Source organism: Centroberyx affinis, unplaced genomic scaffold, assembly GCF_046629955.1.
Source record: "Centroberyx affinis isolate AG114_WGS23_722 - 3 ecotype Tasmania unplaced genomic scaffold, CSIRO-AGI_Caff_v1 ptg000657l_1, whole genome shotgun sequence".
Taxonomy (NCBI): Eukaryota; Metazoa; Chordata; class Actinopteri; order Beryciformes; family Berycidae; genus Centroberyx; species Centroberyx affinis.
In genome coordinates, this window is record NW_027279283.1 from 307288 (window position 1) to 333371 (window position 26084).

The 26084-nt window shown below is 39.1% G+C and overlaps 1 protein-coding gene across 1 annotated transcript in view; it reads left to right on the top strand.

Annotated features, from left to right (window-relative positions):
• luzp2 (leucine zipper protein 2) overlaps positions 1-26084 on the top strand; it is a 143650-nt gene that overhangs the window by 76036 nt on the left and 41530 nt on the right. Inside the window, exons 3-5 of the mRNA XM_071519104.1 lie at positions 4856-4926; positions 7851-7932; positions 10869-10931. Of these exons, the coding sequence (XP_071375205.1) occupies positions 4856-4926; positions 7851-7932; positions 10869-10931 (216 nt within the window). The remainder of the gene's footprint in view (positions 1-4855; positions 4927-7850; positions 7933-10868; positions 10932-26084) is intronic.

Consider the following 26084-nt stretch of genomic DNA (forward strand, 5'->3'; position numbering starts at 1 on the left):
TCTCCAGTGCTCACAGACCTCCATCCCTCAGCTCACACACTGATTGTCCACGTGGGCACAAATGACGTCATGGACAAACAATCGGTCAAACTCCACGATGAACTAGAATCCCTAGCAATCACAATTCAGAGCCTGGGCAAAACCATTTTTTCTGGCCCCATTCCCACTTATTCAAAAAGCCCTGAGTGATTCAGCCGTCTTTTTAGTCTACATGAATGGCTAAAATCCTTTAGCGCTGCAACTTGTCACGGCTTTATTAGTCACTTTGACTATTTTTGGACCAGGCATAATCTTTATAAATCGAATGGCTTGCACCCCAACATGAAGGGTACTAAACAAAGTTCATAATTTTATCCAGTATATTGCTTTTAATTCTGACTTCTCACTTCAAATTGTGTAAGCTACAGACCCAGCTGCTCTGATAATTTTGCAGAAAGAGCATACTTAGTTCCCATTCTACCTACTCCAACTACTGCTAAGTCTGAAATATTATATGTTCAACCACACTCCTCAACTGTACCTACTGTTGAACCCGTATCCAGAAATTCAGCTGTGTTAAGTCTACTTAATGTGAGGTCTCTAAACAAGTCTTTTATATGCCAAGATTTTATTATGTCGAACAATATTGACTTCTTTTTTATCACTGAGTCCTGGTTAAGCCCTGGATACTGTGTCCCACTAACTGAGGCCAGTCCCCCAAACTACTCCTGTTTTAATCAACCCAGACTGTCAGGCCGTGGAGGTGGGGTAGCCATCATCTTCAATAACAATTTTAAATGTTCCCCTTTCTCATTTAATAGCTACTCCTCTTTTGAGTCTCTGGGTTTCTTACTAAATGGCCAGCTCCCTGTACTGTGTGTTTTAATCTATAGACCACCTAAAGTTAACACTGGTTTTATTCAGGAATTTTCTTTCATTCATTATGGCCAAATATGATAGAGTTCTTATCCTTGGTGATTTTAATACACGTCTGCTGCCCCTCCCTGTCATGTTTTACTGCTGACTTTATTAACCTTTTTGAATCTTTTAATCTTGTACAGTCTATTAATAGTCCTACTCATAATAAGGGTCACACTCTTGACCTCGTGCTGTCCCATGGTGTTTCTTTAAACAATATTGAATTGCTAGATTTTAATGTCTCTAATCATAAGGCTGTGATTTTTCATACCTTGCTCCCGCTTCCTGCTCCTAAGCCACCTACCCGTATCTGCTCTCACTCCTTGAATCACAAGTCAACTAGCAGTTTTTGCCAAATGCTTCTGCCAGCAATACTTTTAATCAGCACGGGCTCTCTGCTAATGATCTAGTAAATAATTTTAACAGAACATGCCTAACTATCCTTGATGACATCGCCCCTATTAAGATGAAAAGCGCAAAACCCAATGCCTTGCCGTGGCTAAATGACCACACAAGAGATTTAAAGAGGCAATGTAGGAGAGCTGAGAGGAAATGGAAAAAAGACAAACTCAAGGTATCTCTTGTCACCCTTAAAAGTTTGATGCTGGCCTATTAGCATGCAGTTAAGGAAGTAAGATATTCCTATTTCTCAAATTTGATTGTTAACAGCTGCCACAACCCCAGGGTCTTATTCCAAACAATCAACTCAGTAGTTAGTCCTCCTCCTAGTCAGCATATGGAAGCGTCCACTGAGAAATGTGAGCAGTTTCTCCAACATTTCTTAAGTAAAATTGATGACATAAGGCTCCAGATTGCACCGGAATCCAGAAACCTCTGTATCTGTACTGAACCCTCTGCCAGTATGACTCAATTTAAACAAATTTCTATGCTGGATTTAAAGAAGATAATCTCTAAATTAAATTAATCTACCTGTCAATTAGATATCATCCCCACTAGGTTTCTCAAGGAGGTGTTTCAGACAATTGGCCCACATATTCTTTCAATTAGCTAACTGCTCATTGTCTACTGGCTCATTCCCCTTCAGTTTTAAACATGAAATAGTTCGACCTCTCCTGAAGAAACCTACACTTGACCCTCTCATTTTTAACAATTTTAGACCAATTTCGAACTTACCTTTTTTATCAAAAATTTTAGAAAAGGCTATCCTGATAAAACGCCTGGAAAACTGTGTTGGCATTAAAGACACTTCTCTTGCCTGGCTTCGCTCCTACCTCTCTGACAGGTCCGTCTCTGTTGTAATGGGAGAAGTCTCCTCATCCCCAGCCCCCCTCTCATGTGGTGTTCCCCAAGGTTCAATTCTTGGTCCTTTATTATTTTCTATTTATATGCTTCCCTTGGGGCAGATCTTCCGCAATTATAATATTAATTTCAACTGCTATGCGGACGACACCCAGCTATATGTCCCGCTTAAAAGCGGTGCGACTGATAACCTCTCATGTGTTATGGCTTGTCTCTCGGATATCAAGTGCGATGTCACAAAACTTCCTCCGACTTAATTTCCAAAGTCCAAATCTGGGGTCATTCTATTTGGCTCTCCTAACTCGATTTGTGACTGGCAAAAGAACCTAGGGAGCTTATCCTCCAATGTTAAACAGTCCGCCCGCAATTTGGGAGTAATCTTTGACTCCTGTCTTAAACGGACCTTGAAAAAGTCATCCATGCATTAATTTCATCGCGACTGGATTATTGTAATTCCTTGTATTCAGGGCTCAGCCTAAAGGCCATCTCCCGTCTCCAGCTCATACAAAATGCAGCAGCTAGACTTTTACCAAATTCCTTTTACCAAATTGATATGGTCAAAGAGACCATATCACACCCATCCTCGCCTCTCTTCACTGGTTACCTGTTAGGTATAGATGTGATTTTAAGATTTTACTGATTACGTTTAAAGCCCTACATGGCCTTGCTCCTACTTACATTTTAGATCTATTAGCTCCGAGCCTAGTATTTATAGTATTTCTATCTGTTTTCATTCATTTTCATCACTTTTATTTTATTGTTTTTATTATAAACTTTGTTTTATTTGGTGTCTATTCTTCATGTTTTATTTATTTTTATCTTATTTATGACAATGTTGGACTCCTGAGTATGCTGTACTCTTTTATCATGTTTTGTAAAGCACTTTGTAACTTTGTTTTGAAAATTTGCTATACAAATAAAGATTATTATTATTATCTTGGTTTTGACAAAAATAAAAGTAGCTCATGTACAGTATGTGTAGGACAGTCACTTCTCAGATCTCCAGTGAACTCTTACTTCACCCAATCTAGATGTAAAAGTCTTAAGATCAGTAAATCATTACCACATTTATTTTGAGACATTCGTATAATAACTGTAAAAGAAACCATTGCTGAGAATTTACTGCCTTTACACTACATTTTACATTTTCTTCCACTGGGTCAGATTTGGCAGGAAATCTAATGGATTGCTTTATGGCACAAAGGGACATTGCTTTGCGGAACAAAGCAGGAACTTTCTACTTCTCTACTTTGCAAGTAATGCACGACTATATTCCAGTTCCACTATTCTAACTGCAAAATTTCAACTTCACATCAGCTTACCTTGTCTGAATGCATATTGGCTGTTATCAAGGGCTGTTATCAGCTCTTATCCGTCTTCCTGCTCTTCAAAACAAACACATGAGGCGATGCCAGGGAGCGGGACAAGTAGCAACATCCTGTTTGTGACAGGAAGCAACAGACTGAATGGCCATTTAGTTCCCACTCCATTATTCATCCTGAGATTGCCTCCTCATTAGCCGTTTTCTGTGTGTGTGTGTGTGTGTGTGTGTGTGTGTGACATCAGTCACTAGTGACTGATGTTAAGGAATGATTTCAACAAATATTATTCTTCCAAAGCGGTAATTAAAAACCATTGCACGAACGGTTCAAACTTTAGTCCCGCCCAGAAAAACGCTGATTGGTTCGACTGTTTCTCCGAGCGAGAACAAGCCCTTCACTAGAGCAACACCAGAGTCTCTGAATCACTCGACAAAATCTGAAGAGTGGGTGGGACGCGATTCAGGAGTCTGGAACCAGGCTAGGGAAGTGTGGGAAGTGTGTGAGAAACACAAAATGCTTCATGTAGCACCTTCAAGTACAAATCAAAAAGAAGTTAATTTTGCCATTGAGTCCACATTTTCTTTCTGGATATTGCTATTCAAGTCCATAAAAAAAACGCCTTCCTCTCTTGGAGGGCAATCAGAGACCTGGCTAATCCATAATTAGCCATCCGGCAGGTGCTCAGGCTCCAGTTGGACCCAATCTGTGCACCTGCCTGCAGCCGTGTTTGGGTTTTCTGAACGCCTTCATCACCTGTTTGTTATATAATGAATCATTTTCCTGAGACATCAACAGCTTGTAAGGTCTGCCTCATCATTTTATGATACTCACCTATCTTTTCATGATGTTTGATCCCCTCAACATTGTTTTACAATGTTCTATATACATTGTGTGGATTAGTTCCCATATGAATCACAATGAAGATGGAAAAGAGTGAGATTACAAAGGAAGTGATGTGAGCCTGAAGCTGAATTGCAGTTTTTTGTGATGTTGTTTTGTGTATAGGTTTCTCACTTGTTTGTTTCCACTAGTAATTTGTTGCCTGCAGTATTTCAAAACTGTAATCTCACAGAGCTGTAGCTATTTAAATCAATTTAAAGCATTTCTGAAAATGAGAAATCATATTTTTAATACAAAAAAGTTTTGACTCTTTGATTCCTTCAAGAAAACTTCCAACCTTAAAAGCCTGGGTCCATTTCAAATAGCCAGAAACACGTTTACTATATGGGTCAAGGGAACTGTATATATTTGCCTTTCCCTCTCTCTCATGAGTGCTTTGAAACAACTTCTCATTTTGGAGTGAGTCAGTGAGTTATCATGTAATATGCAAATTCGTATTTTTCCTGGAACAAAAAGTCTCTCCTACTCTCTTTTAGTCGCTGAAAAATGATGACTCAGTGGCCAAGAAGGATGTCCAGAGGATTCTGGAGCTCAGCCACAAGCAGAGGTAAAGTTAAGCATCGCACCGTCTCCATAGTAACTGATCACAGAGACCGAATAACTTACACATGGAATATTAACAATACTATTTCTACATACTAATGTAATAAAAAAATGGTAGTAATTTGTGTTAAAACTTTATAAGAACCACCACTAATAAATGGTTAAATCGTTAATTTATGATTAAATAATGTATACTACACTATTTACTATTGTTTAGTAAACCTAAAAGTTACCTAATCCTCAATTAATTGTTACTTGACCATTAAGTTCTAATTAATACCTATATCTTAAATAATGGTTAATTCATCATTTATTAATGCTGGTTATTGTACAAGTGTTTGCTTGTCTGCTATGCTAACCCACTCAAACAGCCACAGATGCATATGAGGCAACATGCAAACAAAATGAAAAACCTACTTGTACACTACAGGACAATATGTCTGTCTCCTTTATGTTGAAAAAGGCCCACTGCATGCATCTGTGATTCAATGCTGCACCTTTTTCCCAGAGCAAGCTGGAAATTGTTTACCTAAACTGCTCCAGCAGTTAGGATTGTCCGATTAATGTTGTGTGTAATGAGTCTGTTAATGATGAGGGGTCATTTGTGGCCTTCATGCTCCCTGAAATGTCAGCTTGATTGAAGTCCAGTCTCCTGTGTGCAGTATCTTGATAGCCGATCAATAGCCCATCACCAGTCCATGACAGCTCTCGCATGTCATCGAACTAAAAACCATAAAGCAGAGCCCTGGCTGAATGTTGCCTACCTAGCGTTCGAGAGCTGCAGTTTTTTTTTTTGTGTTATTAATCCACCTTTTGAGTTCCATGTCTGCCAAGTGAGATTACCAGCTGACTCCATCATGGTGCAGACAGGTGATTCATTGCGAATCATTTGTTTCTGACAACTCTTAACCGTGACTTGATTGCTTTCTGAAAATAATTTTGCTACAAAGTGTAATGCAACATAAAAGATATTTATTGACGGACCAGCCGTAGAAGTAGAAATGAATTTTGAGATTACAAAATAATAAGACTTTTAATTAGACTTCTCGTTAGATTTCTAACCATCTGTGATTTGCAAAACCCTATAACCCAACACACTGACTTGTCATATTCTTGCTACTCTGTGCCTTTATGGTATGTCAATCTCACATCTGCTGTGCCCCATTTTTGTCAGTTTGGGCAGTTTTGATCTTGTTTGAACAAAATGTTTCCAAGTCTTCGGATGCAGGAGATGAGAATACAAATGAAATGCCAGCGCAGTGGTGGTTGGCTGGTCGCTGAGAAGAAAAATGTTTGGTCGGCTGAGCTTATGCCAAGAGACAAGACCACTGGCATGTAAAATATTGCAGTACATGACCGCAGAAAAGTGAGATCCTTCCCACACAAACAGAGAGTGTCGCAGTATTGACTTGAAGATACTGCCCCCTGACTGCTCCTATGGCCGAGCGTGACCAAGTCATGTACTCTTCAACTGTAAACTCAGAGATACGCTATAGGAAACAGTAAATAAATTGTTACCGTTAATTTAAAAGGGCTGCTGTGGTATGAGATTTCCACAAGGGTTTTTGCAACCACTCACCCACATCACTTGGCCACTTGATTCATAATTCAGTTTGCGTTGCCGTTATCTGTGCACAGGAGCATCAAGCAATAGTGAAATACCCTTTGCATTTTGATGCATACATTACCATTTATGTTTAAAGCATTATGAATGCAGCTCTAGTCTTCACACAGCATAAATAAAGTCAGTGTGGAGAGATGCTGTGTTCCAAAAGCGTATGCGTGTATATCTCCATAATACATTATAGTACATACTGCATGATACAGTATGTCTTCAAGATACAATCTCCTTATTGGCTTACAGGATCTAGTACAGCATGCACATTTTCAGCCCACTGATTTTTGGCTGCTCTTTAAGATTTTTTTTTTTTTTTTCATAAATATCTCATGTATGTTTAGTTTTGCATTTCATCTAACGCTGGCTTGCTAACAAAAAAATAACCAGGATATTCAAATTTCCTGTCTGTATTTCTACCACCACTTACCCAAATGCATATAAAAAGCACATCCAATTACACCTATTCACTTTTTTCTGTGTGTGTGTGTGTGTGTGTGTGTGTGTGGGTGTGTGTGTCGCATTTATGTATAGTTTGCTGTGCATTCATTTGAGGTTAACTGGCTGCGCTGAAGGAAACGTATGAGATTAATCAAGGTCACATTGTGTTTGAGCTTGTGTTTTGAGACGCACAGCTAGATATCGCCATATAAGAATGTGTGAAAAAAAAATGCATGAATAAATTAAAATGTGTGAATGTGTAAAAAAAAAAAAAAAACTGAAAATGATTTAAAATGATTAACTCAAAAAATCTGCCGACAGAAAATGGCAGCCAGATCAGGTAGAAACATTCTAGAATAGATTTCCTTACTCGCTCCCTGATTGGATAGTCAAATAAAATGTTAATCTGAGCATCTGAGCAGCTACAGACCTGCTCTCACATATTCACAAATTGTATCTCTTGTTAAAATCTGTTTTAAGCACAACTATAAATCTTTTCTTACACTTGTAAAACTTATATATACTTAATCAAATCTTTCTTACTCATTCACATTTTTGAATTTATTCATACAAATGTTGTATGAATAAATCAACACATTTGAATACAGTCATATGCAACTGTAAGTGTCAAAACATTTGTGAACACTGACCCTGATTTAAGCCTGCATAATGGATGGCGATACTTGAACAAAAAAAAAACTTGCTAAAATTATATTATACAAATCAGTTCACAGTCCAAACATGGTGCTATATATTAAAGAAAAGAAACTCATGTGATTTCATTCAGTGGCAGTGCAGTGTGGCCTCAGAGTGTGGAGCGGTGGAGGAGGATGTGCTAACAGAGTGTTTCTCACTTCCTTCTCACTTGACAGAGAAGAGATGAAGTCCCTCCAGGCAGCCTTGCAGAAGCAGCTGGATGAGGCAAATGAGAGAGCGGAGAAGCAGCAGGCCACGGTGAGACAGAGCTGACCTGACCATCAACATCCGGTCTGCGCTAACCAGCCCCGTCACCTGTCACACAGGGCCCTCAGTGATCCGTGCTCATTACCCAGCAGCCAAAACTCCAGGCTCCTCGCCTCGCCACTTAATTAAAACTCTCAGATATGGCTAGAGAGAGCTTTGTGTCACTCCCCCCCACCAAAAAAAAATAGAGCACCCATGAGATGGAAGTGTGCTTTATAAGATAAAGCCCCATAGAAATAATTAATCTACTATAACCCCTAATATTAGGCTGGAGGTGTTGCTAAAGGCGTTGTGACCGGATATTTTCAGAACAAGCATTGATTAAACTTGTACTCAGAAATACTTTGAATGTAAAGGCCACCTTTCTGTTTTGCAGTCATATGAAAATGTGTTGTTTTTTTCCCAGAACTGAAGACTAGTACAATACATTTTGCCCAACTCTGTATGCAGCTCATTGTAACTCATCCTCCCAGCACCAAACATTGTTTTTTTCCTACCCAATAGACTGTCACTCTAACTCTAATTAAATTCCATCCACACGGATGTTTTTACAAACACTATCTGGCAACTCCAATAGCAAAATAAATCACAAATTAAAGTAAAAAGAGCAGAGTTCCATTAGCCTAAAAAATAAGATTGCTTTCTAAGAACATTACAGTAGAAAATGTACCATTGCTAAAAATTGGTAAATGTTTGGAGGACAAACTTTTATATCTCTATGCTTCCATTATAAAGTGAACTCCACTAGCCTCTTACCCTGCCGTAATCATTGTATTTGAGCCTCAGCCTCAGTTTTCCGGTGTAAACAGACTCTCACTCGTGTTGTGTTCCAGCAGAGGTTGTGTTCCCGTGTCTCACTCTGCTGCGCCACGTTTGTGTCCCCAGACAACGCTGAGAGATGGCCTCTTGTTCCCCCACCAAACTCCTTATCAACAAATCAGCAGGATGCCTAATTAGCTGCTCAGACAGCCAGCCGTGGAATGCTTTTGAGATGTTCAATATATGCTAATAAAAAACTCCGGCCTCTTACGCACAGTCTGGAGGCTTAATGCCCACTGTGACATTAAGATCAACATTCAAATCATCACCGCGATGCGAGAGAAACAACAGTACAGGAACATTCCAAGTGACATTCTTGCCATTTTCCTAAGAACAGTGACAAATCCCTGTCGCAGGGTCTTATGGTTTGGTTTGACATTTATGTTCTTATAAATGGTATTTATCACCCCCATTGAGATGCAGGTTTAAAAGGAACATCTTCTGCAGCATGCGACACACAGACAGACAATAGAAGTAGGAACTTCAGGTTTAGAATCTTTTTTTTTTTTTTTTTTGCTTAATGCTGAATTACTAGAAGTCATAGAGGTAGCTGTGTGTGTTACAGATTTTGGGCAAAATTATCTTAATTTAGCATAAATAATAATATGGGGTAGTTGTAATTGTTGATTTCAGATGATTTAATGTTGTTTGATTTGATTTGATTTAACATACATATACATATATATAATGTAATGCACCTGGTTTGACCAAAGTGATTGGATATGATTTATGACGCATGCTATCGTTGCCCCTATGACTATGTTTCCTTTAGCATTATATTTTCGGTAGATTTTATTGATGCCTGGCAGGCAGTTATTACAGAACCAGATTATGCAGAGATACCTCAACCAGAGCTCATGCTGTTTCACATTTCCCTGCTCACTTTCCTCTTTCTTTACATTTCACAATTTATATGGAGCATGGATCGCCCTCTTTGTAACTCAGAACTACATGAGAATAATAAATAGGATAGTTGCATGCAGTACGCAACATTTACACTTATTGCTAATGTATAGACGCTAGTTTCATTTTCCTCCTCCCTTTTTACACTCTTAACTCAAAATCTGAACATTACACCATGCAGGATGGTTTTTTTTTTAGCATTCCCGGGGGCAATGGCAGTGACTGAAAGGCTCAAACATGAACTTTGATGTTATCATGCCCTGCTTGGGGATGTGAGTCAACTGGTGAGGTCTGGTTTACAGTCCCCCGGGTGTATACCTGGTATGAGGTCACCAGCACCATGAATCTTTTCCTCTTTGTCCTCGGGACTATCTTGATGACCTCTCTCAAGGACAGCCCACGCTTTGAAACTGTCTTTTCAGAATGAAAAACAGAAAGAGAGGAGAAACCCTGACCTATCTCTCTTCCTCACAGAACTCATTCTTTTAGATATAGCCCATGGCAGCAGTTTGCCATCTGCAGTTGGTATTTGAGCCCCTGACTGGCTGCTAAACACAAGCCACGAGGGAGGGCTGCACTACCAAGACATGCTGAGCTCATGATAAAAGGATTGTGATAAACAAAGATATCACTCTGACACGATAAGCATATGGGCTATTAAATCAGGCACACAGTGGAAAATAGGCAGTCGCTCACTGCAGGAATAAACGCCTCAGCGCATCATATGTGCTGCAATCCAAGATGTCATGGATGGAACATTTTCTGGAAACTTATTGTGCCAAACTTTGTTAGACAGCAGAGAATCGTAATATTTGACATTGGTTTTTATCTGTGTTAAAAATCGTTCAACCCTTGAGGAGAAGCCAGCTGAAAAGTGAAAATGTGGAATCAAACTTTATTATATTAAGGCGATACTTTGAGCTTCTGTCTGTTTATAAGACACAACATGTATTTATGGTAGGACCTTCAAGTGTATGATATTTAATATGTTGACATGTAGATACCTACCGACATTGGCCATTTTGGTTACTTTGAAGACTATGAATCAAATGCTGACATTGTTACCAGTAGTTACTGTTGCTAGTTAGCTACATTGGCATAATCACATTTATATATAACCCTCAATAGTCTAATGAATCTGAAAAGCTGACTGTGAGGGTGCATTTTCAGTGTGATTATCATTTATTTTGTCTTTCTGTCTTTAGATTAAATTTCTTAAGACGGAGATGGAGAAAAAAAATAAAATCATCAAGGATTTACAGCAAGAGGTGAGTATGACTTAGGGCTGGTTTACATTACACTACATTACAAACTGCTGCATTAATCCTTATTAATCCCCAATCTATGTTTTCATGAGGAATTCATGTAACCCTCAGGACAAATCCACCATTGGATCCTCTCACACTATTGGCTTGCATCAATTTGTGATGATTCAGTGCATTCCAGGAGTTATTTTGTGATGAAGTGTTGTAATTCATTTTTTTGGTGAACCCAGTTTCCCTCAACCTGCCTCGTCTACTTCTACTTCAGTTAGAGATTTCTTACATTTCCCAGAATGCCTTTTGACAACCCCCCGGAGAAGGGGCGTGAACTTGCTGCTTTCAATCATAGGTGGGCATAGCCAGCTAACCAACTTGTGAACATTGTGGTGTGTCTGTGATCGCGGCCCTTACTCAAAATGTCCTGTGGCTGCATTGCATTCTGGTCTATTGAGGCTACTGTCAGTGGAGAAATTGGTCTCTCTGCCTCTTCTATGATGGATTTCTTCCTGTATGATTGTTGAAAGTCGGTGCAAAATAGTATAGAAAGAAGCCCTCGCTTTTTTTATTCTGTGGGGCTGACAGCAAAACTTGAAGTTTACCGCTGTTTTAAATAGCTGAAAAATGTTCTGCTATCAAATTCCATATAGCTGCACTGGAAATATCTCGATGTGCATGTTGTCTATGTTTGGCAAGTATTCTGTGGAATAAGAAAAATACACCACCAAACAACAAAATGGACCCAGAAATGCAAGGAACATCTCCCAATAACTGTTTTTAAACTGTGTTAAAGTGTTTTAGGGTGGATTTTTCCTTAAATGTTATTTGTTCCACCTAGGTGGAATGGTTTGTCTGTCAGTGAAGTGACTTGGAAATAAAGGGACGAACAAGGATGTCAAAATAAAAGTTCTCCTAACCAATAGGGTGTTAAATTAAATTAAATCCTGCAGCACTAGCTACCTCGTTGACCTTAGCCAATCACAGATACATTAAAAGTCCTTTACTCATTCCAACTGTAAATGAAGAGAGAGCCGGCTGCAGAAAGCCATAATAGATGTTACTCGAGACAATTTTCACGCTCAGATTCACTAACTAGGTTCTCAATACAGGGAGGACTGTATGTGACTATGCAGTGTTATTGTGTGTGACTATGAGTTTCACTGTATTTTGTCCACCGGCATATGGTGCAGCTTACATTCCCCATAATGTTATGGGTTTAAATCTGGCCTATGACATTTGTCACATCATCCTCTCTCATCTGCCACCTTCCCTATATTCCTCTGCTGTTGCATTTAAGGACATTTATAAAAATGTACAATGCACTCATAAATGGTTAATTTTCATTAAACATATTGCTTCATGAACATAATTATAATTATAGCACTTAAATGATTAAATGATAAGACAGGTCATAATACGACACACATTTTCATGTTACTGCTTACAGTGTAATGCCACACTAGGTACAGAGTAAATGCTTTGTTTTGGATTGTGAGCTTCAGGAGGACTATTTATATGAAGTTACATAAATCATGAGATGTTCACCAACTTTTGCTCACTGCAGTGGTGAGAAAACTGACTTTCAGCCAGATGTTCCCAATTAATTTGGGATGAATTTGAGCTAAATTCGGCAAGCTTCTACCGCTCTTCAGTAACAGAGTGTCAAGTGTTTCAAACAAAGAACTGAACATTGATATAATGACATGGATTTGCATGTCATTACTGACTCAAAAGCAGTGATGCAAAATCTCACAGCTTACAGTCAAACAGAAATTATGTGGTGTTTCCACTGTTTCCACTATAGAACAACAGGTAGGCCCATAAGGCTTTAACAAATAAGCCGTTTTGACAGGTTCGTATACATATGTAAACAAAAGAGGTGACTGAAAATGGTAAACTGAATAATGGAACTGCAATAAACTAAGTAAGTGTAAGGAGGCAAGTTATTTTTCTCACAGCGCAATATGTGTTCATCAGGTCAGTCAGTCTATCAGCCAGTCAAACAGCAGTGATTCTTTTTTTTTTAACCTAAAACTCCATGGCCTTGGCTTATTTTCTGTGAAGAACATGTGAAAGAACACATTTTCATTGAGTACACATGCGAATGTGTTCAATTCTCTACACTTAAGCACTGCGACACGGTTAAATGGTTAAATTACCTAATTCCACTAACGTTACTTAAATACCACAAGATGACGTCACCTACCACTAAAGTTTGTAGGGCAGCGAAGACGAGTTACTGTCTGTAAATCCCTGTTACTGACTGGGGAATGTTAAGTTTCACTTTTGTTTTCAAATCAGGAGACTGTGGATTGAGTTCAGTGCTGCTGGTCTGCTGTCTGTACATCTCCAAATTACAGACATGATGTCATGAGCCCATGATGTCATCAGGCGCATTAGAGAGCGATTTAGATACATTTATATATACAGTGAGCCACTTTTGATTTTGTGCCTCTGGATGGGAAACACTGAATCTCACAATCAAAAATGGCCTCTAGAGGCCATCTGACAAAGTGCATCATCTCACTAAGTGTTATCTGACTGGCTGACTGACTGACCTGAATTTGGCTTGCGATGCCCTCGGCTGCGCCGTGGGAAATACGAATGCCACTTTCATTGCTAAATGTGATTTAGCAGAGGTAAATGGCAAACATTAACCCCATATGTTATCTATATTGTTTGGAATTGAGACAACATATGTTAAGTATTTTCCAAAAAATCCCAATAATGTCCTGGTTCAATTTGACCCAGCGAACCTTACCAAAAGGTCAAAAAGTAAACATAACACAGATGCTTGTTTGCCTAGTGTACAGTCTTGTTTTGCAACTGCAGTGGCCAATCTGTGTGCCGAAAAATAATTTAGTTACAGCTAGATTGAGCTAGTGAAGCAGTTTTTTGTGCAAACATTTTGGACAAACCTTTGTGCAATTTTAACAAAATGTCTCTCACCATGTATTAGGTGATGCTCGCTCGACCAGTGTTCGTATCACAATGTGTGTTTGTAACTGTGGTGGCTAATCTATGTGTGACAAAAAATATTTTTGCTGGTGAAGATTCTCATTACAACTAGATTGAGCTAGCAAAGCATTTGTTTGTGTAATTGGTGTGGAATGTATTATGTTTGGGGATGCTAACGAACCATTTTGGCTAGCAGGCTACTATGATAATGAAAGACAGCGAACCTACCGGAGCGTAGCTGTAGAGTAAAGTGGATCTATTCTTTTTTTACAATACATCGAGTGAATGATGTGGATATCCTGATTATTTCAGGACTGTAGTAACTTCAATTACAGAAACAGTTGATGTTGCACATGTGCTGTGGGACTGGACAGCATCTGGACTTGTCTTTTGTTCACATATAATGTAATATAATGTAATGTAATATAATACTCCCATGCTCTAAACACGTAGATAGAGGCATTCCTCTTCTGTTTTGTCCTTTTTGCCGTCCTGCACATTTCCGTCAAAAGTACCCGACCCGGGGACAAATACAATAAACACATAGAAAGCAAAACATACAATAAACCAAGAGATAAGGAAAGGTTACACCAACATTTTCTTCTTTCTTCTCCTCTCCTCTCAGTCGGCATACATTCGTCTCTCTCCACCTGTTTTACACCCTTGATAATTGGCTTCTGATTGGTTCACAACTTGGCAGGGAGGCTTCCAATTGGTCAAAAGCTCAACATCTCCTGTATTTCACACACTTTCTCCGAAAGATGTGTATCTGTGTAACCAGTTTAGATATTGCACATGTTCAAATCACAATTTAAAGTTTAATTTGATTAATCCTGCAGCCCTTATGCATATACATGTTCTAGTTTTGGACCATTCCGGCATACTAATTGTGAAACTAGAAAAAGATTGTAAGTAAAGGGATGTGACAATATGCAATTAAAAAGCCGTGAGAGAAAGTAGAGGAATGCCCCAAGGAGGTTAGAAAACATTCAGTGGCATCATTAGCTTTTTTTTTAGCCAACAGGGGGGCTTTTGTATGAATGTTAGATATAGGCTTTGTTCTTACATGCTTAACTCTATAGGGGATACTCAGAGGCAAATGTAGAGACACTTCCATAATCAATCCAGTGGTTTTCACAGTTGGGGGTTGCACATGTTAGCATGCTACTGTGCAGCAGATTGCTTTAAATTACTAAATGACCATGAAGGAGACAGTGATTTGACTTTGTAATGACCAATTAGAGACTCCACTTCCCTTAAACAGCAACTTGATTCGGTAATAGAAGTATTGAAGCAATGACAAAGAGGCATGGATGTTATCCTTGTTATATTGTTGGTCACTTAGTAAAGCACTCTATATGGATTTATGTTTTTCTGAAACCTCAACATTTTATGATCCCAGGCAAAAAAGATAGATTTGCAGATATTTCTTTCTAAGTAACAGACCTCCTGCTGCTATGTACAAGCTCATTACCATAAGGCACTCAGTGATGTAAACAGTAATCCAAAACAAAGAGCTGGTAAATAGCATTGCCATACTTTGACCTGCATGAGAGTTTGTTGAATTGTAATTTAGAGAGCTTCAAAACATTAACGTTAGCTTTTGCAAGAATTGCCATGGAACTGCTTTTGCACAACTAACTGAAGCTGTATTTGAGGCGAGCCACTGAGATTTATTTCACTGGCAGTAGAACTAGGCAAAGCGCTGCCATACAAGCTGAAATCACATTTTGTAGACCCATTGCTCCCCTATCATTTGAGTTTTGTAGCATTGACATTTTGAGGTTTGGCTTTTTACTGTTCCAGATCTATCCTGGAAAAGGGGCCTCTCTAGATTTGAGGGCCTTTGTAATCAGATACAGCGGGGTCATCTGTGGTCAATAGAAGTCTGGGAACTTCTCTGACATCTGTGAAGCCCTGACATTTAAGTCGAGGCTACATCGAGGGAATCGGGAGAAATATTCCCCTGCATCTATAATGCCCGTGTGCGTTTCAGAAGATTCCGCCGTAGCAAAAACCCAAAGGTCAAAACTGTTTCAGCATTATCATTTTACTATCTCAGAGTCCACTCTCATCAGCTTTATGGTACGCCCTCGACTCTGCTGAGGTTAGGTGGACCCACTCTGACGAAATGGTCACATAATGGCGAAGACCACTGACACTAACATTCAGGGTTAAAAGCAAATTGTAAAATGATAATCTAAAATTGCTTTGGTGTTAGTAAAATAATCTATAACATGATTAAGAATCGTTAAAGTGGTTATAAAAACATTTACAGTGGGAATATGTTCTCCAGGTTCTGGTATAATTAATTAAATGTCATCTATGTAGAAAGATCGGCGGTGTTTTTTTCCTCTGATTCTCCTATTATCATGCATACTAACTGACACAGAGAGAAGTTCAAGATCAATATGCAAATGCAGCAGAGATATCAGACTACCCTGCCACTTGCTTCGGTCCAAACTGCAGGAGAAGCTGCTGCGCTGATTTCTTAACACATCTAGTCCTAAACTGATTCATAGATAAACACAGTCCATACCACAAAGATCAAAAGCACAGCTGTGCAATAAATAAGCACTCCAATTTATCTGGTTATGCGTTGAGACCCTCTAGTCTTCGTGTTAACTCGCTGTAAAGAATTGTTATGGGAGCTGAAAAAATACTTCTCAATGACACATGAGGAACAAAATAAAAACACTTTACCAAGAATTATGGACACTGTCTTGGTGCCCACATTTAAAAGTAACATTAAGGGTCTCAAAGGTGCTGCTATAGCTTCAACCTTGTTTTTCTTCAGTGGTAGCAATAATTGTATTTTTTTAACACATGTAACATAAAATATTTACAGCCTAGTCTGTATAGGATTGTCCCTGTTTTGCTGACAAATAAATTGGGATAACCGCATCACTCCATAAATACAGTAACTACATGTAGACTGTATGAGCTGATTTGCCATCAGGTTTCATTATCTTGCCTCTCAATTTTTTTTTATTATTTGCCAGTCAACCATAAAGGAAATCAAAAATTGTGCACATTTTCAAAGCCAAACGAGAAACATTATCCAAATTGCCAAACAAAAGCAGAAGAATATTGTAGATATCACAATCATGTCTTATAGACTTAGTTTCAACTGTATGTGAAATACAGTCAGCCATTGCGTTTCTTGCACAAATAAGTAGTGATTGCATTGCAGTCAGCAGTCAGTAGAAGCTGTAATAAAAAGGATTATTTCCTCTTTTGAGAAAAAAATCTTGAATATTAACATGAGAGAAAGAGCAGATATTTTCATTTCTCTGTTTCTTTTATGTTCATTTTCTTGAAGATGTTGATGAGTCTAGGAATATGTTTGATCAGATGCTATCTGATCTACTGTTTGATTTCTGTTGTGTTTCTCTGGTCATGTATAGCTCTGTTATAGTAAACCAGAGTTTTTATACTCTTTGATACATCTGAAAGGAACAGAGTTTGCAATATTTTTCAAACCTAACGATGGCCTTAGTTTACACCATTCTCTCACTGCATTAGTTTTTAAAATCTGTTTTCATGCTGCACATCAGTGTAAATTGTGTTGTAGTGTCAGCAGGGAAGCTTTATGGCTGCAATTCACTGTAAAGTCATTATCAATGATTTGCTTTCAGGGCGTATTATGAGTATTTTGAGGGAGAATGATTTACAGATTGACTTGAATCCTGCTGGGATTTATCAGCTTCTCACAGAGCATTGTAATAGACAGCTTTGCCACACGCTTTGCCTTCTCTCTGCTGATGCTGATGTTTTCTGTCTGAAATAGCTTCCTGTCATTGTCTTCTTCCTTTCATTTTTCCTGATGTAATTTCACTGGCTAACCAGCAGAAAAATCATGCGTGAGACATCATCTCTATGTGATGCTCTCACCTGGAAAAAGTAGGCAGGGAATGGAAACTGCGTCATTACACTTGATGTGTATGGTGTGATGTGATATGAACATGACAGAGACAAAGTAAAAAGATTCATGGAAGTTAATAGAAGGTTAATATTGTGGTCTAGCAAGCTATGCAGTTTTTGATTGTTTTTCATTAGGATCAACATTGATTGATGCCATAGAGACACATTAGTCGTCTTTGTGATCCTCAGAAAATTGAAACCACAAAAGGAAAAAAGAAAAACAAAAGATGTAATGAGTAATCTTGACTAAAAAGATATCTATTTTCAGTGAAGTCAAGTCATATTTATTTCACAATTTTAACAAGACAGGTTTGTCACAAAGTGCTTTACACAGCAACAAAGGATATTAACACAGATAAGAAAGAGAGAGAGAGACAGAGAGAGAGAGAGAGAGAGAGATACAGAGAGAGAGAGAAGCACTGGGGCAGCACCAGGGCATTCTGCAAGAACAACTCCACTGGATGTTGAGATTGAAATTAAATTACTCCAGTAATGTAAATCTAATGTACCCATCCTTCCATGACTTTCCTTAATATTTGGGCTTTAAATGCCTGAATTATTAGAATTGTAAAAAAAAAAATGACTTTGAAAATAAATAGCTTTGAGAAGTTTCTCCACACCAAATACAATGAGCTGCATTGCATTGTGGCTTTCCTGCTCCTCCACCAGCATAATACTCCACAACTGAATGACCACTGGATTTACCCACTGAGACTTTCAACACAGCCAACACTGTCAAAATTAATTTCACACACATGAGTACTCACACGCATTAAGAGCAAAATCGTACTGATAGTGATGAAGGCTCAAGTGAAAAGGGGTGAGATGAGAGATGGCATGGGATAGCGTTTGTTTGTACTGAACAGACAGGCGATGTGCGGCCTGAACAATTGCCTTCACAGAGCAGAGACAACAGGCCCGATTTGTTGCGCAAAAACAAAAACAACAACTGGTGGTTGACTTGACACCCTTCTTTGTCTGTGCAACTTGGACATGTTGACACACGATGCACCCGTCACTCCAGGGAACAGCGTCAGCTCCAGATGTACAAGACATAACTGAACTAAGCCTAAATAAGTAAGTGCAGCCTGTGGAAACTGCAGAAAATGCAGCTGATTTGTGTGCAAAGCTTCTCACACAAATGTCTGAAGCTGCCTGTTGAGTGTGGCTGGTGGAACGTCAATCTCTCCTTCTTAGACTCATTATATATTACTATGAATCTAGTGATTCAATACAGGAAAGATGTGTTTGGGCAGGTCAATGATTCAGTGCAATTACTTTGAATTTTGATTTGATCAGATTAAAATGTAAAGCATCCAAATTGAACCACTGAGAAAGTGACAGTGTTTTTGTAAATAACAGGTTGTGCTAGATTGCAGTGCATAAAATGAAATGGCAGGACACAATTGCCTATATTTTTTTTGTATGTGGTTGACATTGCAATGTTTGGTTTGATGTAAAACATCAACTCAAATGTATCACTCAATAAGTGCATGTGTATTAAGCATGAAAAAGCTGAGAAAATTATCATGAGAACCAAAGTCTACAGAGTCGAATGCGTGTATACATGTAATGTTTTTGAACAAATCATTTTCAAGTTGAATAGGTACCAAATCAGCAATGATATGTACTAAATGAACTGGCAAGCCATTCTAAAACACACATTACAATGTTGTTGACACAAATTTCCCCTTCATGTAACAATACCAAGAATTAGATGCGCCATTGATTAAGTTTAGGCAAGTAGGACAACTTTGGTTATGGTTAGGGTTAAGGTTACAGTTTGGTTTAGGCAACTAAAAGTTAAGGTTTTTGGCCATGGTTAAATAAAAAACAGTCTAATGATGAAAAATTTACTAACAGTATAAAACTTTTTGGCATGAATTGGGAATTGAACCGAGGTCGTGGGAGTTGAAGGCAAACGTTTCCGTCCATCCACCACCCTAACTGCAATGCCGTTACTCAGGGCCGGCCGCTGGCATAAACACTCTATGCGGTTGTTTAGGGCCACAACCGCTAGGGGGGGCCACATGATCAGTGTGACTTTCTGTGTTGCTCGCTCCTCACACTTTGTACGGTGTTGAGTCGCTCACTTCAAGAACTCAGTGTGTAACCATGGTAACAGCAGGGCTGCCAACTTCTGAGTTAATCTTGGAGTGAGATTTGCGTGAGTCACGGACCGGATGCGTAACAGCCGCAGAACAGCGCCGAAGCGGAGGCCGCTTCCTTTGAGCGCCCATGTTAATGGGTCAGGCCGTTCACACTGGCCGCTGCGCGGCGCGGAGCGCTGCTCACGGCTCGCGATCTGGAGCCAGTTTCAGCATCTGGTCTATTTCCTCCATGTGCCGCGGCGCGCATTTCACAGGAAAACACCATAGAAAACACTATAGATGATCATATCTCCATTATATCACCACAGAAGCACAAATATATTAAATGATCAATTTACCAGGGTCTTCACTGTTGTTGCTGATGAATCCATCTGCATTGATGCTTTGATGTTTTAAATGCAACACATTGTAGGATGATGATGTATCTGGTTTTGAATTATCACTTGCCTTTTGAAAATTGCGTCTGTTATTGAATTACCACAAAAGTAAACAAGGATACATGTTTAGGTTTGTTTATTTATAGGCTACTTCATTTATTTAGGCCTATATGTCATTATTTAAAGAGATGGAGATAGAGAGGGAGGGAGAGAGAGAGAGAGAGGGAGGGGGAGAGAGAGATATCTAGGTCCCCTAGGCTTTCCTAATTATTGCCTGATCACAAGTCACGACTCTTGCTGAGAAAGCAAATAAACGTGACAGCTTTGATATGAGGGAGTTTGTGAAGAAAGGGAGAAAGTGAAGAAGATGGAAGATATAAAGTTCATCCCTGATGTGGAAAAGTACAGTGAGCTGTCAGCATTGTTTCTACAAGGACAGCAGTGAACAGATGACGCTTTGGTGGCTGTTGGAACACACGGTAAGCAGCCTACAGCTGTTTCCATTGGGTTTTCTCCTCCTGTAATATATTTATAATATTAATAATAATATTCATATATTTTTAATATACATTGTTTTCAAATAAAGTAAGAGATTTGTTGTTAATTCATTTGTCCATCTCTATTGTGTGTGTGTGTGTGGGTGTGTGTTCATTCAGTTATGAGCAGTGTGTGTGATTTGGTTGCACTGGGAGTGTTTTGGGGCCACAAACAAAATCTTGTTTAGGGCCACCAAAATCCTAGGGCCGGCCCTGCCGTTACTTTTCATTGTGTTTGTTCCGTGACACAGACCACTACCTGTTTCTAGTCGTGGGAAAACAAATTTTCTAAAATTTCCTGGGACCAGGCTCCCAAAGGAACTGATCACAGCACTTCCCCCACACAGCGTCGTTCCTCCCTGCGCTCAGAGCCGAGGGAGACCAGGACAGCTTGTCAGCAGATCCTTGGTCTCGCTATAGCGAACACACAAGGCTTCCATCTCATTGGACAGCTGCTGTCCAATCAACTGAAACCCAGGGGCGAGCCAATGGGTGAAGAGACAGGACCCGTCAACAAGCTCTCCCTCTCTTTCTTCTCAATCAGTGTAGCAAATATATTCGTATGTATCTCTAGCGACTTTTTGAGCAGCCAATACTGTAGCTACTTTCCACAGTTAAAGGATAAGGCTGGTGTTTTTTAATGCATTGCTTACCGTCAACAAATCCTATGAAAATAACAAAATCAGCAGTGATGTTGTTTTGCTAACAAGTCTCGTCCATGTAGCCGGTGCCCAATGAAGCCATAGAACTCCATTGTATTAAAAAAACGATTAAAAACACGTCAAAGAGCCATGCTGCTGCTCTGGGCAACATATCTCATCATCACGATGCACCGGGCCGGCCGACTTTTTCCTCAAACAACTTAATAAGCCGGCTGTAAACACATTTGCGATCTCAGGAAAGTAGTTCCGTAGCACCGAAAATATAGTCCCCGGCGTAATGAAGAATTTGTTCCCATTTGAATTTGATTTGATAATAATTATAACAGCCTGACTTTTCATGGTAACAGTTAGCGATTTTTAAAATGTAAACTATGTCTTTGTGAGCTGTATTTCAAGGTTTTTAGCTTAAAATTGGAGCCAATCACTTCCGGGTTGACGGCTAAAAACGGTACGTGGAAAGTCAGAAAGTAACGGGAGTAGAGCAAACGCATTGTTGATTTTGTTATTTTCATAGGATTTGTTGACGGTAAGCAATGCATTAAAAAACACCAGCCTTATCCTTTAAGGAGGGATGGGAAGGAAGAGAAAGGATGGCCGGTATTGTTGGATTCAACGTACATGTAGATTACAAGCCGCTTTAAATAAATTAGTCTAAAGTCGGGGCGAAAATACTAAGCCAGTGTCTGATTCCCTGACATTGACAGGAGGCTTGTTCCAAACGGAGGGGCAGCGCAACCTCGTCCTCCAGTGCTGCAGAGGTTCATTGCAGTAATCAATTCTGGAAGAAACAAAACCATGGGTAAATGAATCTTGGTTTGTAAAGTAGGGGACTAAGGGCCTAACTCTGGAGATATTTCTAAGGTGAATATATTCCGGTTTGGATATTTCCTCACAGTGATAAACTGAAAGTCGGGATCACGAAGAACACCGAGATTTCTGCCAGATTCCTTTGGGTTAACTCTGAAGTCAAACACATTAACTGAGAGATCTGATAAGTGACTTAATTCTCTGCTGCTTAGGGCAAAATGGACAGTTCTATTTTTGTGTTGCTTTGTCTGGGCACAAGAAAGGTTTTTGTCATCCATCTTTTCATGTTTAAAATACAAGGTTGATTTTTTTTTTTTAGCTGTGTTATTGCTATCTGGAATTGGTAGTGGGCTGCTGGGGGTATAACGTTTTGCAGTATGGAAGATTGGAAATTGGTCGTAAATTTTCAGGATCCAGAGATTTCATAACTGATTTTCTGAATGAATCAAGAGCAATGACAGAAGAAAGATAACAGTGAGTAGTGAGTCATTTCGTGTGGATGGGGTTTAAAGGGAAAGTGGAGGGTTTAGATGCCATGACCAGCTTGGAGAATTCCTGCAGTGGATTGGAAGGAAAATGTTTGAGGCTTTCTCGTCTGGGTTGGGATGCAAACTGTGTCATCTCTATAGAAGAGTTTGCAGCATTGGACATCTGAAATCTGATATTTCCTGTTGTATTTTGTTGATTTATTATCATGAGGACTGCTTAGGCAATGGAGACAGTCGGGGGGAGCAAAGTTGTGAGCCGTTCCAGACTTAATTGGCTGTCTTTGTGTTGTTTTCGAATTAGAACTGATAAAGTGTGTCACATCGAGATAAAAATTCCTAACCTAAAGCTAGGCAATTGCCGGAGATAGTCAAGCCTTTGATATTAAAGCGGTTTGAGAGGACTAAATATAAGGTGTGCTTCTGACAGTGAGTCTCTCCAGAAACACATTGGGTGAAACCAGCAGAGTCTGAGAGAGAAACAAAGGCCCTTTAGACAGAAACACCAGGTTTCTCAGTGTGTATATTAAAATCATGAAGCACAGCAATTCTGCCATAGTTTGTCTGTAATGAAATCTGCAAATTGTTGAATAAAGGGGGATTAAAAACCAGGAAGTCTATAAATACTAATCAAGTCAAAGGATCCTGGATTGCCTGCTGTCTGGTTGGAGTAACTGTATTGCCAGGAGGGGAAGCTGTGGCTAGTTTGAGGCATAATGCTTCATTTCAAATCATATTTTAACGCAATTCCCCTTATCTTTCTCGGATTCTTGTGGTGCACGGTGGCACGAAAACCCAGGAGGAGACGCCCCATTAAAAGGAATGAGTTTGTAATGTTTAAGCCAGGTTTCAGTCAGTGCTAAGGAATTTAATTTATTATATGGAGCTTAAGATTGTTTTTCTTTCTTCATTTGCAAGAGTATAAAGAATTACTGTGGGACTTTGGAGCGGCAGGTAGAGCTGAAGGCAGAGAGGCAGACTAAAAAAAAAAAAAAAAACCAAAAAGTTGTTGGTTCAATTGCCAGCACCAGCAGGAGAGTGTGTTCCAACTGTGAGCCAGAGGGTGGCTGGTATTAAATCTGCAGTTCCCACCAACATTGCCAAAGTGCTGTGATATGCAAAAAGACAAATTGCAGTTGCCTTCTGTGAAATTGCCAATACAGCAATCTTCTTTTATTTACAGGTAATATTGCTCAATTTCAGAATTCTCATATATTATTTTTTACAGCCTAGGATATTCCAATTAGTTTGTGACCATAAACAATTTTCTCACAACACTGGAAATCAGAGAAGCAAGTCTCTAATCTGTTGTCATACTGATGTACAGCCTGGGGATGCTCCATTTAAAATGAACTGTTTCATGCAAAATATCATCATATGAAGCAATCTATCTGCTCCAAAGTGTAGCCTAATATACATAAAACACTTAGGATGCTGTCACAGGCAACGTTTCCATCTTGTGCAATTGATTTTTATGTAGCTTCACACGTGACTTTATAATCTACAGGATGGAACAAACTCCTTTTTCTTGTTTCTGGCTAATGGCAGCAATCACTATTACAGCCTGAAATGCCCTAAAACATAGAGATACTGTTTTAAGTTGAAATTCAGTGGTATTCCCCTTAAAGCAGCAGTCGCTGTACATTATTTATTAAGACTACATAATATTAATTGCAGTAGTATTTATCCTAATCACAACAGTATTGAAACTTCATCAAGAGGCTATATAGTCCTATTGTTTACACAGTAGGAAGTCATTTTTGGAGATTTTGTGCATCTTGCAGGTAATATTCATGTAAAGATATGCCTTATTACTGAAGTTCAAGGAATTCCATACTAGAAACCATGCAGTAGTAAAAAAATATTTAGTTTTATCAAGGTTATATATAACATATAACAATTTGAAATATGCATTATATATAATAATATAAATTATATATACCAACAAGGTTATACATAACACCTAGCAGAATTGTTGTATATTTCAATAACTGAGTAAAGGTGCCAGGGGAAATGCAATCTGTAAGATCTAAAGGACAACTGAAATCAATACTACCTTGATAAACAAGCCATTTTTATAGTCCATTTCAAACAATTGGTTGCTTGTTTTTCCCATTGTTTTTAATCATTTTTAGAGAATTATCATAGAAATCTTATGAGGACTGATGTGCGTTCGGTCGTGCCAAACAAGTGTTATAGGGGCGTAAAAGGGGGCCAGGCTTATTATTGGACAGAGAAATAGCAGATATTAACAGCATTGCACACTTTAAAAAATGTTCAGCATTGTTTCAGATAGCCATAAATACTGTATATAAGCCAATCAATATATGACTCAATAAATCAGTCAAAAATAACCAATTGTGTATGATTGGTGTTGGGTGGGCCACTATATTTTGACTTACAGCTCGATTTATTGAGGACTGCAATGGTCCAAAGTTGCCACTTTTATACTGTTGCATTTTACAAGTCACCAGAGCAGATTGAGTCATAGCGACCCTCATCTCTGCAGTGACAGCGAAATAACAATCAGCAACAAAGCGCCCTCGCCACCAATGCGGTACTCCTTTCACAGCTTTGCATCGACTTGAAGTGAAAAAAATACTTCCTCGCCTGCAAACTGCGGGCTGTCTGTCTAGGTAACTCACCCACCTGCTGACAACTCCTGCATTTATGCATAAGTCTTAGTCTCTCTTCTACAAGTAAGATTAAATTTCTGTCACTCTCCGCATTGTCTTGCACTTAAGTCTAAATTTTCACTCGGTGCAGCTTTATACATGCTGGCACAGAACCCATATCATAGAAACTTGTTTGAGAGCGGTAAAGACAGGCATGGTCTGTTCAAAGTGCTGGTGTCATGCTGTCACTTAGCAGCATCGCTTTATCCCTCACAACCTGTCATGGATATTGATTTCTGGCCCTCGGCTTCCAGACGAGTGACCAGTTTTCTGTGTTATTCAGCTGTGACACTATAAACTGGAAGGTCTATTTTTACAGAAATACGTCCAAGTGCTTCAGACTGATGACGGCTATGAATACAGTAGATCCCTTCAAGACAATCACATTAAGAAGTTAAGAAGATCACATTTTATTTCATTTTGATTTTGATTTTATGACGCCAGTGGAGCCAGAGGCCCTCTTCACAAACACTGTGGCTTTACAGTGGGGCTGAATTTGAAGACGTCGTGACACCGTGGGACAGTGATTAGGACATGACTTTGGAAAAAGAGGTTTTCAGACCAGAAAAGCAGAGGTAGCAGTGACGCTTCACTTTACAATGGTCTTATTTTAGTACACAAATGGAG